Source organism: Anabas testudineus, chromosome 17 (assembly GCF_900324465.2).
Source record: "Anabas testudineus chromosome 17, fAnaTes1.2, whole genome shotgun sequence".
NCBI lineage: Eukaryota > Metazoa > Chordata > Actinopteri > Anabantiformes > Anabantidae > Anabas > Anabas testudineus.
The window spans coordinates 4,324,466-4,341,198 of NC_046626.1; the positions used below are offsets into that span (position 1 = coordinate 4,324,466).

The window sequence follows — 16,733 nt, forward strand, 5'->3', positions numbered from 1 at the left end:
GAGGTGTTTATAACCTCTAGTGGCTCCATGAAGCTGATTCTTTGTTTTAGTTTTTTTCTTGGAATCAGTTTCCATCACTAAATGATAGACGCTAACAGATACATAAATAAACAACTAGGAGATGGTCTACAGCATCACAGAACATTAACCTTACAAAAACCGACTGTGATGGAGTTATTTGCGAGTGAATGTGGTTGTTGTACAGCAGAAGATGAAAGCACTGGCTGTCCGAAAAGTGGGACTTCCAGCAAAAGCCTCAGCTATGATTTAGAAATACTGGGGAAAGTAGTTGTTGTTAGGGGTCAAAATTCACAATAGCAGCAACACTCTTGTGCTAACACACTAAAGAAAACAACAGAAAAATGTTTTTTTTTTTTTTATATATAAGAGAACAAACGACTCCCAGGATCAGGGTTCTTCGATGGTCCGTTTATATTTTTTGGAGCAGTTTCAATCTGTTTGAGGCAATAGAAAGATTCACAATTCTCTTTTTAAAACACATTTGGTCTATCGACAAAAAAAGTTACCGACGTTATATCTCCATACAGGTCTTATAGTCAGGTTTTTCTGCCTAAGGATCACAAGGACATACATGACGTTGTCAGTTTCCAGATGCTTACTAACAAATACAGTACATCTGTTTTCATCCAGTGTTTTTGCGGGGACATGATGAGTCTGTTTTCAAGCATCGGAAGATGACCTCTAGGACTTCTAAACAGCGGTGGGTAGGGAGAGCCAGGGTCTGTTGTCACGTTTCACAATTTGGTCTTTCTCACTTATTAGAAAACAAATAAATAAATGGAGAAAAAAAAAATCACCATTTAGTTTCAGATTTACAACAACAAATACTCATGCATTCATGGGTGCAATTTCTGCATAATGAGACCAATTGATCAGAACTGGAGGGTTTCATGCACTTTCAGAAAGGATTCAACTTGTGATTGTATTTGTCTCTTTTGTGATTTCAAACACTGCTTTCTGTGATGCATATAAGAAAAAAAAAAAAGAAGAAGCTGCTAATCAGTAGTTTGTTGTGTATGCGAGGGGTGGCACAGTTAAAACACAGACGTGCTGGAAATACTTCTCACGGATGTAGCACCTTGTTTTGGACTGCTTTATTGACAACGTGGATCCCTGGGCCCTGGTCTACTCTACTCCACATAGCAACAACATTACTACACAAAGTCGACAATTTAGTGTGTTGACCAGAAAATGAAAAAGTGAACAAAATTCCTACATGTAGCTGTTTTTTCTTTACAAGTCTTTTTCCATAATGTTGCTGCTGTAAGTGACGTCCACATCTGCACATTAAAAAGTATATATTTATATTTATATAATATATATCCGTACTCTATTAACAGTTTTGTCTACCATGAAGTTAGAACTGCTGCCCACTCTCAGAAAAGATTTTTTGGACTTTTTTGGACATTGATTATTTTACAACACGGAAACTAATTTTGTACAACTTTGGAGGAAGCAAGGCTCCGCCCAGTCACAGTTCCTCCGTGGGTTTCTAGTTTTTATTTTTATTTTTTTGTTAGTTTTTTTCTCGTTTTCTTTTGAATTTTTCTCCCCAGTCCAGGTGTAGTTTTTGTCCCAGTAAAACACAGTTTAGAAAAACCAAAGCATTTACAAGCTAGCATTGTTAGAACTGTGAGGTTGCTCTGCTGAAAGTTTCAGCTGAACTTTGACCCTTTTCAATGGCCCTAACGCCTCCCCCCTTCAGCCTTCTTCAGCTGAGGGGAAGTAACCCTTGTTTGGCACGGTTATATACACTTCACTTGAAGGAAAGGCTCGTGAACAAAAAGGGGATTTGTAGTGTTAATGTGTTAACTTGGTTGTGGGAAAGGCCGCTCAACAACAGTTTGAGCCTCTCTTCAGCTCTTTTGGCAGCTGTGGAAACTATCTGTAGGGCAGTAAGAGGAGCACCGTGACCTACCAGAAATTATGCTTCAACACTTAACTCATATCCAGTGTTTCATGTTAGCACTGTGTTGACGTCCATCTGTGGCTGTGATGACCTCTGAAAAGCTGAGTGCACATACAGTGTGTGTTTGTGTGTTTGTGTCTGAGTGGGGGGTAGTCAGGGTAGCAGAAGTGAGGCTGACCCAGTCAAGAAAGGCCTGACATGACACAGAAAATAGTGCAATGTACAGTACATAATGCATCTTCGTAAATGTACAGTGTACATGAAATACTATACAACCGGAATTGAGAATTAAAAAAGTAGAAACACAACAAAAAGAAAAAGAAAAAAACTGTTACAAATGACAAAGTCCTGAAGCGTTCTTTGCCCAGAGGAGGATACATCACACTGAAGCCACAGAGAGAAACTAAAGTTTGTGTGACAGACGTCCTACATGTCCTACAGCTCTGCTTCTTGTGCTTCACTTTACTAAAAGCCATGTTGCTATACCACATATTTACAGGTTTCTCCCCGGTATCTCTTACACGTCTCCATCCTTGAGCCCACTGATTTCTCTTTCGCTGTCCCTCTTTCCCATTGCGTCTTCCCTTCAATTTCTCTTTCTTAAAGTCCGTCCCTCTTTCACGCTCTGTATCCAGAGGCCGTCGGGTGCAGGAGGTCTCTCTGTCTGCTGAATCTTCTGTCTCTAGCAGTTGTTGATCACAAACTAAACACAGAAAGAAAATGTGTCGGTTTTGTTGGTGGTGTGCATGCACATGCGTGACCGCTCCTTCGTTTGCTCCTGCTCCTCATTTGTCCCCCCTCCCTCCTCCATCAGACGTCTCTGAAAGGAGTGGAATGTCTTAGATTTCCTCCTCGTGTCTCCCTTCCTGCAGTTCACCTTCCTCTTCCATCATCCTGCTACCTATGCTGCTACTCAGGAACTACAAGGAAGGATGGGGAGGGAGGGAAACTGTCCTCTCATCTTTCCTTTTCTACCTGTTAAACTACCCCCTTCACCGGCTCTTTTTCTGTCATCCATCCTCTCCTCTTCCTCCTCCTCCTTCTGTTCCACCCTAATCTCCCCTAGACCCAGGAGTCTGGTGAGGCTGGATAGTGGCTGGTCTCATAGTTGAGCTCACTGTAGGGTCGCGAAGCTGAGTAGAAGTCTACATAGTTGCCGGTGGACTTGAGGCCCTGCAGGTGCATGTTGAGGTCACCCTGTGGGGGGCGCCCTCCTGCGTGGACCTGGTTCTCGTGGAAGGGCTGGTCCTCGTAGTTGCCGCTGTCAGGCGGGGGAGGGTTTTGGAATGGAGGGTAAGGCTCTGAAGGCAAGCCTTGAGAAGACACCTGTAAAAAGAGCAGAAACCACTGGATTGACTAAAGGAAGACATGATGATGAGTAGGTCTAATAATTCATCAAGTGAGACCTGTTTGATGTTTGTTTCTGATGACCATGCAAAAAAAGTAGACCCAACAAGATACATGGAAAACAATCAAAGTTGGCAGCTGTTAGACCATCAATTGATCAAGTACTTTACTGCAATAATTCAAAATATGTAGCAAAACAACTTGGGGCCTTACTGACTGTTCAGCAGCTAACATTAGCATACCAACGGTGACTGCACATGACTCTGGATACAGAGCTGATTTCAGCTGTGCTGTGCAGGTGAGTAAGTTACTTAATTTACTGCCTTTTTTTGCAAGACTATTTGCAAAAATTGCAAACATTTTCTATTTTGGTTAACAGCATTCAATTAAAACTAAAAACGTATGGTAACTATGCCCAACATGAGCGAAAGACTTCTAATTGTAAGTGCGCAATAGCCCCCATCCAGCCACCTTAGACTTCCCTGTCATAGTAACCACTGCAGTTTCAGTGCCCAGCAGAGCAGTGTCCACATGTCTCCCTCCCCTGCTGCCTTCATCAGCAACGACAGGTATTGATACTCTGCCCTAAACTGGTAACTCAATGTGAACTAACAGTGAACACAAGAGACAGCTGCTGACTCGCTTTGGTGATAAACAATGTAAGAAAAGTTAAAAGACAGTGTGCTCTGCTCTGTCAGCACTGTCCAGTCCAGTTCACACTGGTAAAGTTTTACAACATAAGCAGCAGGCAGAAGACAACAAGAAGTTACTCTAAGTTTATAAAGCAGGATAATGTTGTAAAGCTTAATTTTAGGAAATTACACTGACTAGTAGCACCTCGTGTCAATAATGCTAATCCAGACTCTGACCCAAAATTTACACCAAACCCCATCCTTGCCACCTCGTTTAGATGTGACACAATTGAACCAGACTGGTACTGCCAAATGAATACCCAAACCAAACCAAGAGCAAACCCTACATATTAGCTCCCTCTCTATTTGGTACAATTACCTGTTGGCTACACCTAGTTTCATTTTCCTCAGTTGTATATAAAACTATAAGACCTTTAACTGGCATCCTTGTTCACATTGTTACTTTATGTGTATTTGGAGGACGTAAACGCATGTTCAAATGGTCCCTGGTCCATTTGTTAACTTCTGGTTTTGCAAAGAAATCAATGGTAGTAATGACAATAATACTGTATTTCAGAGGATTTTTGTTTTCATTACTGCTGACAGAATTGATTAATTAATCAGCCAATATTTATAAACCAGTAAACTATTAAATACACTGCCTAACTGTTTTCTGTAAAAATGGTGACAGCGGATTGGTGATAGATAATGTTCAATAACCAGATGAAGCTTTTGATTAAAGGTGGGCAAAAAAAACTCCATCTGCACCACCTTCTTTGCTTTACTCAAGCAATATTCCCTGAGCAAAACGTATCTGCTGGTTGGACAAAACAAGCTGTATGAACCAAGAAAGAAAATTGGGAAGTGGCAAATTACCATCGCTGGATCCCAACAGTATCTGTCAATACCAGACCTACGTATTAAAAGCCTCAGGGGATGATGAAAAAAAAAACCTGCAATCACCAGTTTGAGATGTTGGTTCTTCCCTTCAGACAATTAGACCCAACAAAGTATTTCCTACCTAAAACCAGGATTTGTCTGCCACCTGACACAATTATTTTTGGGGTGGTCATTCAGTGCCATTAATCAGTACAAGCAAATGGTCTATAATGCAGATGTTGGTTGCTGTGAGACAATAAAATGTCTCATCAGTATCAGCATCACTATTAAAATGCTGTGAAACTGCCAAGTCTCTATTAAACCTAAACAATTCATGCTTGAACTAAGTGTTGCTGTGTTATTTCATCTGCATTTACGTGTGTTGTGGGGTCCCTGTGCAACAATCCTTTCTTTTTAAGGTGATATCTTTGACCAGGACATCTCCCTTACATCATACATAAAGGAAATCTCTCCTTCCACTTAAGGAATATTGCTAAAACTACGAGTAGTCTGTCTCAAAGTAATGCTGAAAAACTAGTCTATGCATTTGTTACTTCTAGACTGGATTATTGTGATTCATTGTTAATAGTTTGTCCCAATAACTCCTTAAAAAGCCCCCAGTTAATCCAAAATGCTGCAGCCAGAGTTCTGACTGGAATTAGCGAAAGAGAAAAAAATTCTTCTCCTCACTTATAAATCCCTTAATAATCAGGCTCCATCTTATCTTAAAGACCTTATTGTTCCATATCTTCCGAGCAGAACTCTACGTTCTCAGACTGCAGGTTTACTTGTGGTTCCTAGAGTTTCCAAATGTAGAATGGGAGGCAGAGCCTTAGCTATCAAGCTCCTCTCCTGTGGAACCAGCTCCCAGTTCAGGTTCAGGAGGCAGACACTCTTCTCCACATTTCAGACTAGACTTTACCTTTTTATGTCTCCAGAATCCAGTTGACCTGCCCAATTTTGTCCTGCTTGTTGTTGATGTTTTCTGTTGCCTGCTGCTCTTTTCTCTCTCTCTCTCTCTCTCTCTTTCCACTCAACCCAACCGGTCGAGGGAGATGGCCACCCACAGTTTTGCTGAAGGTTTCTTCCTCTAAAGGAAGTTTTTCCTCTCCACTGTAACCTAATGCTGCTTACAGTAAGTGGGGTTGTTGAGTTTTCTATATACTTCTGTACACAGTTATACTTTGTAAGGTCTTAAACCTTAGGCTGTAAAATGCAGTGTGTTAAAAATGCGAAAACACAGAAAAGTAATTGTTGTACCTGATTATACTTTAAATCATCAGTAGGTGACACATATGCTCCTCTGTGTAGTGTCGAAGACCCGCTGGAGATTTGACCTACAGAGACAGAGAGGATTTAGACTTCAGATGTGTGCTTGGTTAATATTCAGATAGTCAGGCTGTTCATATTTACTCTACAGATATGGCAGTAATGTATCTATTTAAATATATTCATATTTGTAGTGTTCATGTCAGCTTGTCTGTTTGTGTCTAACATGCAGCATGGAATACCTACCCGTCATGGCGTCCTTCCGGGATGTGTGCTCACCCTTGTTGCCATGGTAACTGGCATTGCCAGTCGACTCATATTCTGCCTTCCTCTCCTTCAATGCCAACATCTCCCTGGGGGAAGCAGGAGCGCTTGCTACACACACAAACACACATACACAAAGATGGGGATTATGTTTAAGCTTAAATCTATCATCTATCATCATCAAGACCCTATCAATACACTTTGGATTATGTGTGACACTGGAACAGGAAAGACAAGCTTTCACAGCAGTGAGGCCAGACTGATTTTTCATTTACCCGACTGAATCCAAACAAAGGCACAGCACTGCATGTATGATTTCCTCTATCACCCTCGAATAAGTAAAACTCGGGGGCATCAGGTGCTGTTTGTTTCGTGATTCTGTGGTTGTGTGCCATTCTTCACAAATTCTTAGCTTTTGAACAGACATAAATTTCAAAGACATAAATACTGAGTCATCCCTCCTCTTTCTTTATATTCACCTGTATTTACTACATGCACATATTTTCACTACCATAATCCATTCAAACCATTGGCCAATTAATCCCCATCTATCATGGCATTACTCACCAAATTGTACCCATAAGGAACAACTGTGGACTACATAAACACAGCCACAGTAAAATAATAAAAGATAAAGATAATGAGCTAGATCTGTTTTGTTACTGTAAGTCATGTGTGAGAAAACCTGGCTATTGGTTTCTCTAATATCCCCATTATTATCAACAGCCCTTTACACAGTCGCTGTTGGTAATGATACAGCCTGGCAGCCTGTTTGTGTGGCTGCATTTGTCTCTTTGTTTCCTCTGCATTACTCTGTCTATTATAACACAGCACTGATCAGTCTACAGTAAGATCAGCACCTACAGTACATGGCCTGATATACTCTGCCTTTTTAGGCTTGTTACATACAAAAGAACATTTTCTTGGCTATGTAAGACATTTCCACAGCAGTGACATTAAACAAATGGGCTTGATGGGCCATCTGTGACTGCTAGCACATTTGTAAACTGTGAGACAAAATTTAAAAAAAAGGGAAACTAGCTTCCAGATCATAGTGTTTTATCATTATTGCCACTGTTGCTTGACAGCCTGATAAACCCAATTCTGGTGATTTTGTTAAATTGTCTGTGGCATTACCAAACTTATTCAAATACTGTCTGATAAAATTCTTTCAAATTGTTTGAATAATGCAGTAGTTAGCTGCTAGCTCACACAGAACAATATACTGTGGTCTCCTGAGTGTACAGTAGGTTTTTAAGTATTTCCAGCGGCAGCGAGGTTCTAAAGAAAGGAAATGGAGGTTATTCGGTCAGTTCACCCACAACTCTGGTTCAAGACATTTGTGGTGTATAGAGGATAAAGTGTATTGACTTTGTGATCTCCTGATTGCCCTTCTAGTTCTAGCATTTGGCAGTTTTGGCTTCTAGTGAGCTCTTTTGACAAACACTGGATGGACTGTTCTTATTACATAATGGTAAATACTGGCGATATTTTTAGTGCTTCTGCATCTCATAGTAAAGGTACCCTTGTCATTATTTGGTACTTTAGAAGCAGCACTGTTTGACACCATGGGAATGGTGGAGACGTGGATGCATATTGGACTGTACAATCATAAATACTTGGTTACACATAATGGTTTGTTGAATTTTTGCACAGACACAACTTGGTTAGGTTTAAGCACAATAAATCAGGGTACTGAGAAGATAAAATAAGTACTTCCTGTTCTTGAACTTCCATCTGTGAGAAAAGTCCTACAGTACATATAAATTCTTGCTGACCCATCTTTCTCTTATGTATACAGACAATTATTGATTTACCATCTCATAATGACACAAAGAGATACCTTTAGCGCTGTAATTCCACATATTTTCTGATTCCCGGGGAGGGAGAATGGACCCAGATGATGAAATGTTAACATGTCAAACTACATTGGTGAACATAAAACAACTTTACACAGGGTCCCTGTGAGTATGTTTGCACTCTGACATTAGAATTAAGTTCGAAACATTCCAGCTTAGGTGTTTTAGCTTTATGTAATTGTGCAAGAAGCCTGCATTGTTAAGCTGGGTAATCCTAAACTTCCCTTTCTAGGCAGAGTATTCAGGCCAATTTTTGCATGTAATATGAAAAATTCACTGTCACCCCATCTCTATTACTGACATGGAGAATATTAACATCACAATGAGAAAAGCGTTTGTGCAAAGGTCTCTAAACGGGTTAGGATTTAATTATGCAACACTCACACTATATGTCCACTTTTGTAAGGTATAAAACTACATGCACAGAGACCCTTTTTGGAACACTCATATCGGCACTGAAATGAAAGACAGTGAGTCACAATATATAGTCATATTCACTCATACAGTAACTTTACTAAATAAAGTGACAATGACCAAATAACCAAATCTTAGTAAAACTCAAATTTTCAACAATGCAAGGGCAGGGAGAGGCACAGTGAAAGGTATTTAGTTGACAGCTGAATAATTTGTTGGTGGTTCACATATTGTGAATGATAAAGAAGACAGCAGCTTTGCATTTGTTTGAATGCACTGTTGCTAAACTCACCAGATCGATTGTTGGGTGAGGTTCGTACAGGAGAGATCGAAGGAGTGCGAGAGGAAGAATAAGGTCGCTGTCTGTCTCTTTCTATCGTGGAGGAAGAGCCTATGAAATGGTACTGAGAATAGCCATCCTGAGGGAGAGAGACGAGAAGAAAGGGAAAGAACGAATAGAGATAGTGCCAGATATAATGAATGCCTTACAATGACATTATCCCTAATTATTCAGTTTCCAGTCTGTTGGTAATACTTACTGAAACATGAACGTGACTGACACTTGGCCATGCAAACTTTACCTTTTTGTAGAGGCTGCGCAGGTCTCTGTATTGCCACATGCTATTCAGGACTTGAGATGCTGCTTTCACCACTTTAGGACTATGTCTGGGAATTCAGCAGAAACAAAAAACACAATATAAAGCTTGATTGTCCTTTGGTTTGGCTTGTGCTTTTGGGAGCTACAGAAACATCACCTAATAATAGATCAGCCAATAAAAACTATAAACACTAAACCAATATGTACAACATTAACTCACGGCAGCTTGCAATGAGGAAAGACAACCACAGGTGAAGAATGACAATGTGTTTATCTCCTCAAATATAGCACTCAAATAGCTCTCCAGCCAACTTGTGTAATTGCTTGCTTGATTGATTGATTAGCTAATATTTCATTCTGCATCCTCCGGCATTTGACACAGCTGACTAATGGCTATGGGTATAATTGTTGCATATGGCCTTTCCTAAGTCTAGGAAATTAAATTAAATTTCTCAGTCATTTTGTAAATGTTATTGTTTTGGGTGGGAGACTGTAAATTCTGCCCTCATAGTAATGCAAAGTGAGAAACACAAAAATGTTATTTAGATTACTAGAACACGATTAAAAAGACACTTCTACAGTAGCCCAGACAAGACAAACTGAACACTGGCTCTAGAAGGGTATAGTGTTTGCTTGAATTTGGTGACATGAGACTTACAATGGTATTCAGATTAGATGGTTATAAGGTAACCCTTAATTAACACATTGGACCTCGATGAACTTTACTCGTGTGTATATTTTGTTCAGAACAACATTACATAATCAGAGGAAGCCAAAACCATCAACCAATGAACGGCTGTAGTCAAAATCAAACTTAAATCACAGGTTTAGCCAAGTTGTGTGATTATCATCATGGCACCAGCGTAACGTCTGAGGATTTCATCCTCACACCAGTCAGGGTACTGTTAGCTGTAAGTAAGATGAAGGTCTGTGCGGTCATCAAGGTATATGCTTCCTCAGACCATCACCATCAAGCTGGTCATGCTCTGTGATGTTACAGGCACATTGGTATTATTGTGGTATTGTTGACCACAGCATCTCCAGACTCTTTCTTCTCTTTTGTGAATACCAACCAAGCTGCACTGTGCTAGGCTGTGAGTCCAAGTCATACTAGATGATGTCGGGCCATCATGGCAACCCCATGGAGTCTGTTTCTGATAGTCTGGTCAGAAACATGCACACCAGTAACCTGCTGAAGGTGAATTTTTACTGTAGGCAGGGTCTTCCTTATTGCACAAAGGAGCAAATTCTGGTCCTGCGGCTGTTCTTTTGCACTAATGTCCTGTCTAGCTCACTTAGTAACAGGTTATCTTCTGGTATCTACTCTATGCTCTTTAGATTGCGCTGTGAGACACTACAAACCTTGGTGCTGTCTCGTGCTACCAGCAGTGACAAGGACACTAGCAAAACGCTAAACCTGAGAAGAATCAGCATTTGTCTATGGCCACCACATGAACCACATTCCACTTTTGGGGGTAATTTTTTTTTCTTTTTTGTAAAACTGATTCACAATCCCTACTACTTCCTAAATTACATGTTCTGGTGCATTTATCTATTACAGTACATTGGTAGTACAGTATAAAAATTATTAGTACACACAGCAGAACCTAGCAAAACATACATTCATTTTATTATGTGGACTATAAACAATCAATAATATATTTATTTATTTAAAGAAGCAGAAAAAGACACATGTAAGTAACTGTGATGTCCCTTGTTTACATCTGGCTGGGCAACCCTTGTTGCAACACTTCCGCTCTGCCCATGTCTTCTGTCTTTCTCTCTTGTCGACTGTCAAATAAAACAAACCCTGTGCTGGTAAACAAACTGTGTAGAAATGTGTACAGGGATCTAACTGACCAAACTTTCTTTTGGATCTTATTTTCTGTTGACTGTTATGACTGGTGACTCACAGCTCTGAAACAACTGCAAAGCCTCTCAAAACCTGTACCGTCACCCATCTTTTGCCCAACCCTTGTGTCTCATGTCATGTTTTGGCCACTGGATTAATGGATTTTATCCTCCTCATGCTTCACCAATTAGACTCCATATTTTCTCCCTGAACGTACTTATGAGTAAATGTATGTATATATGGCATCTTCTCATTCGGCTTACTTGTCTCCTTTGCTGCGGGCGATGCCGATGAGTTTCTCGATACCGCCAGCGTCCCTCAGGGCCTTGGTGTTCTCCATGTTCTTGGTGATGACCTCATGCAGCGCACAGCAGATAGCTGTGATGGTGTCATCCGACATGGTCTTTCCCACCAGGATGCTGCTGTTGGTGCTTCCTCCCCCGCCACTGCTGTTGTTGTTGTTGCTGCCCCCAGGCAAACGGTGCACCAGGTCCCTCATGGCGTATTTACCTGTGAGCATGGTTGGACAGGCAGTGACAGTGACAGTGTGATTGTAGTGAAATAATGCAAAGTTAAAGGGTTTTGATACAGTTGGCAATAAGGATTAAATAAAAATAATGTGGTCTTAAACAAGATACAAGCTTTATACTGAAGGTGGGTACTGCGGTGGACTAGTAAAAAAATAATCTGTACTCTAGAGAGATGTGGGTCAGTGTCTATTCTCCGGCTCCATGTCTGTTATGTTTCTAAAAACTGAAAAAAATCCTACATTATGGCACACACCAATCGACTAACTTGTTGATTAAAGTGTGACATAATATAAATAAATGTAAATCTGAGGTGATAATAGGTAAAGAGCCTTTTTTGCAAATGATTGTATTGTCCCTGAAACTTCAATAAAGATTTGTTACAAAACGCAAAAGAGCCTTTCCCTGCATTCCCCTCTAAATTGTTGATTCAATCAGAATAAAACAAACAAAAAAACAAACATATATATAAAACAATTATAATAAAAAAAACTAATGTGTGTTTACGTGTCATTGAGCTCAAACTGACTACATTATCTCATGACAACTTAGTACTGCTCTACTTCAGCCTCATCCACTCTGTCCTATACCCCTCATAGTGGGGTGGCGGTGGTGGGGGGGGGGTGGTAGGGGGACATTACGAGCCACTGAAAGTTCACATCTACACTACATGTTTGCATACTGATGCATGAAGTGGCTTATCAAGATACTTTAGGTTAAGACTTTGTACTGTACAAAAATAAAATACAATTAAAATCACATACAGTAACTTATAAAACTGTATGTACAGTGTTTATACTGCAGACTAGACACTAGCTGCTATACATGAGCCCTGAAGAGGTGAAATATAATTTTAACTTGTTGGGACAATGAGTAACAAATGTTATGTCATGCTGAATCCAGTAGGATACTGAGCTACAAATAAACAGTAGCTACAACTCATTAGCTGTTTTCAGTGATGCAACTTTGAACGCAGAAAATTAACACACAGTAGAAGAGCACAGTGAAGCAGGGAGAGGGGACACTGGGTGAAGCAGAGGGGATTGATTTTGAGCTTACTCAAGTTGCATATTGAAGCTTTAATGACTTTCCGAGTTTCAGCAGTAAATAGCACAGTTTTCTCAAACTTTACTGAATCACAACTTGTTTTAACTATTCTCAAATCATCACAGTAATATTGAGATTATTACCAACATACAAACACTGAAAGTGAAGAGCTCAAACAAGTTCTAAACAGTACAGTGACAAAACAACAGTGGGGTCCGAGTGGACCTGTCTGTGCGGACACGTATCTGCTCCTTAACTACACAACACGCTGTGTCTCCAACGCAGTTTCAACATGTTAACACAACTCCGGTAAGGGCAGGACATTATATCTGATCAAAATATACATGCATGCCCCGTGGTGGAACAATATAAAACTGACATTAAAACCTACATATGCTACACACATCAGTGGTTGCATTCACTTACATAAACACAGAAATAGACACAGAGACACACATATCAGAGCCTCAAGAATGAGACAGAGTAAGTGGAAAAAGGCATGTGGTTGTTGCTATGGGGACCAACAGAAAGGCACAAAGCATCACTTGGTCTACAAAGGAAAATAAGTCAGAGTAACCGTACAATCTGCTGAAAAAAATGAACCTTCAGACAAATATTATAAAGCCAATTATCTCTTTTTTATTATTAAAGACAAATCCACCAACAAAAAGAAGTAATCCTCTAGCCAAATGACATGTTAACAGATCTTTAAAAAACTAATGCTAAACATGTCCACTTTAACAAGCATCACATTATGGATTAAAGCAAGTGAGTGATTCTCCAAGTGGGTCAAGATAACTGCACTTGTTTTCACCGTCCTTATCTTCAATTAAAGGAGAATTAAGCACATTACTTCACTTGTATCTAGAAAATAAAACTCAAAGGAAGTGCTTAAGCAAAGCTGATTTGCTTTGGAAATTATGCAATAAGCCACCCACTGACTACATATATTTTTCGTGTCACTTTTCCTAGACTGTGTGCTAGCCTTGTTCAACTATATTGTTAGCTGTGAACTAACTACTCACCAATGAGCTCCTTGTTCCTGATATCCAGAGCCATGTTTCTCAGTGCAGTGGCTACAGCACACACCACACGGTCATTGTCTATCCTCAACAACTCCACCAGGATAGGAAGACCCTTCTCCTTACGCACTGCAGCCCGGATATAGACTGACCACTAGGTAGTAAATGGAGACAAGGGGGTTAGAAGCAGAAAAGAGCGGCATCATTTATTTTGATGAAATGTTATTGTCTAGTATAAGCTATTTCCTAGACAAAAGTGTATATGACAGGAAATTTCGGTGCTAGAATCACAAATCATTATCAGTCATTAGAATATGTCACCTGGGTGCCAGTAGTGTCCCTCCAGAATTTATCACATACTTGAAATAATGATAGGTGTAAAGATGATATTATGCTGTGCATTAGAATTTCTCTTTCTGGCAACCACTGGATTTTTGTTACTCCACAGATGCCCTTTAACGTCACAATGATTCAGTCACTGTACTGAGTTCTTACCTTCCAGCTGCCAGCAGCTAGGTTCTGCAGAGCCCCAGCTGCTCCCTCCAGGGTGTCTGGGTTGGAGCACTCAGACAGCAGTGTGAGGTAGGGCTTGACGATGGTGGGGTGCCATAACATCTGGATGCCTTTCGGGGGCTCCGCTAAGTCTGGAAATGGGCCGACGCCGTCCCACTGCGGAAGATGAGACATAATTCAGGATGGAAAAGCATTTTGAATTCTGTGTGAGGCGAGGCTTGATAGTGGTTGGGTGCCAGCACGGTCCCCTCAGGCAAGAACAGGAAAGGAGAGAGAGAGGATTTACTATTCATAAGCAGAGTATAAATAAGCTGGCATTCATCTATTTGTGCATTTTGTTTTTCAGTCTCCTCTGTAATTGAAATATGACATTTTCTCCTGTACTGATGATGTGTTAGGAGAAAATACACACACAGTCTATCAATCATTGTCATCACTACTGGGTTTTTTTCTTTGACATTTACCATTGCATAGTAGTAGATCACTGATCATTGGTTAGAAGATTATTTACACAGGATACATATTCCACATATGTATTAGCACCTTAAAATATGCATGTTTTCCAAATATATTTTATTTCCTAGCCCTCATCCTAAAAACCCCTTCTGGTAAGGACAGTAAAAACATACTCAAAATATAATCAAGCATAAAGCCAGCTTATCTCTTATTTGTAAGCTAAAAGGCCAAACAAGGTGAAGTCGGAAATTACATTTTCCTTATAACATACTTAGGGTATACAATTAGCATGATATCACATATGTAGCCATAAAGTAAAAAGACACATTTCACGCCCCTTCGTACAATACTTGTTCTGCTTCAACTGCTTTAGAAACAGCAACATTTTCATTTTTAGTACTGTTGTCTTTGCTAATAAAAATACATTTTAGTCTGTGGTCTGTGTAAAGGTAGCTCCTGACGTCCTATAAGCTGCCTACTAGTTGTTATTATCTAATATTTGTTCACATGTTTATTTTACTGAGAAATGAATATCTTTCTTCCATCCTCCTTTCCAAGTGCAATGATGTCATCTCACATGACATCTGTTCTGTAATATAGCCAACACGTTGCCTTGAAATAAACAGACATTTTTTGGTGCTTGTTCATTTTTCACCTCTCTTCTCTCTCATCCTTTTGTATTTTCCAGTCTCCCTCTTCACCACAGTTTCCCTTATTCTCCCTTTGCATCCTTTCTACCAACGTTCCCTCTCTTCTCCTCTTATTACCCCACAGTTGATGGAGTTTTGCCCTCTCCAACAAGCTCCCCAACTGCCACTTCATGATAATCACCCACAGCTGCACTGGAGTGGAGCTGTGGGTGAGGGTGGTGGGATGGAGAGGTGGAGGGTTTACGTACTATTATTATGGAGAGGCTATGATTCGTCCCTTTATTTTCTGATCCCAGGGTTAGCTTTAAGATCCCTCATCTCCTTGGTTCTGCCTGGATACACAAAATGTTCGTCAAGGCTTTGCTTGACAAATGGAAGTAAAAGGTCTGGCTCATCACTACCATTTTTTGAAAATCTCCTTTTTCTGTCTTTGCTAGAATTGAAAGGGAGAATGAGCAATTCACCAACCCCAACCCACCGGAAGTGCTGGGTTTTCAATTTCCACAGCTTCACTAGAAGTTGTAAAAGATGTCTTCCACTCAACCAGAATGTGATGCTGATTGCTTATTAGCATGACAAGAGGTTCGAGCCTACTCCAAGGCAGCCGTTTGGTTTTTGCCAATTCTTCAACTAAAAAGAGCTAATTTTCTTAACTAAACGCAGGATGACACTCAGATGGATGGACCCAGGAAATCCAGAGAGAAATATTAAATCAGCTTTGATATTTTTGAGTCTGAGCAAAGGTACACAAAGTAAGAAATCTATCTAAGCTGTGAGAGTTAAAGTCAAAGTTGGAAAATCTTGACACTGCTGTGTAAAAACAAGCCTGTGTCAATGCTATTGTATTGTATACAAAATCTACATGGGTGTATTCAAACAAAAGACGCTATCTTTTAAGTTGTGCATCAGATACAGACATAAACACCTGAAAATAAAAGCTGAAATGTTGATCTTCTGTCTCATCTTCATCTTTTGATTTTAAACCCAAATGTTTTCAGTCTACAGCAAAAAATAAAGAAACTGGCCTCACTGGAGGGGAGTGTATACGATATAATAAATTAGTCCTGCTAAATTCTAAACATTCTTGTGGTTTGCTGACAGCATGTTTCAGATATCTGTAATTGTTTTTTTATCTGAATGAACTCCACCTCTCACACTTACTAGAAGCATGTATGACCTTAAACTCAACCGAGTACTGTGTGGATTATGTTTAACTTTACGCAGTGCAGGTGGTGACTGACATATATTCCCCTCAGAGCTTAATGTAGCGGTAAGTTCCTGCCGCTAATACCATTCAGTGCTACAAACCCATACAAACTCAACTTAGTTTATGATGATATCAGCTTTTATATGTGTTCCAGTGTTAATTTTTCATAGGAGCAGGTGACATTTAATATGAAGCTCGACATGATGTACAGTATATCACTTCAATTGGAGATACACTGCCTTCAGAACATTACTGGTAAATGAAAAC

General features: G+C 40.0%; 1 protein-coding gene across 5 annotated transcripts in view; it reads right to left on the bottom strand.

Annotated features, from left to right (window-relative positions):
* Positions 1-422: 422 nt before the first annotated feature.
* ctnnd2b (catenin (cadherin-associated protein), delta 2b) overlaps positions 423-16,733 on the bottom strand; it is a 131,518-nt gene continuing 115,207 nt past the window's right edge. For 3 of the 5 annotated variants that reach the window (XM_026375508.1, XM_026375506.1, XM_026375510.1), the window contains 8 exons: positions 14,136-14,309; positions 13,644-13,794; positions 11,308-11,554; positions 9,176-9,269; positions 8,887-9,013; positions 6,304-6,432; positions 6,049-6,125; positions 423-3,256 (listed from right to left, as the gene is read on the bottom strand). In XM_026375508.1, coding sequence (XP_026231293.1) covers positions 2,993-3,256; positions 6,049-6,125; positions 6,304-6,432; positions 8,887-9,013; positions 9,176-9,269; positions 11,308-11,554; positions 13,644-13,794; positions 14,136-14,309 — 1,263 coding nt within the window. In that variant the 3' untranslated portion in view covers positions 423-2,992. The remainder of the gene's footprint in view (positions 3,257-6,048; positions 6,126-6,303; positions 6,433-8,886; positions 9,014-9,175; positions 9,270-11,307; positions 11,555-13,643; positions 13,795-14,135; positions 14,310-16,733) is intronic. The other 2 variants (XM_026375509.1, XM_026375507.1) reach the window with 1 other exon arrangement.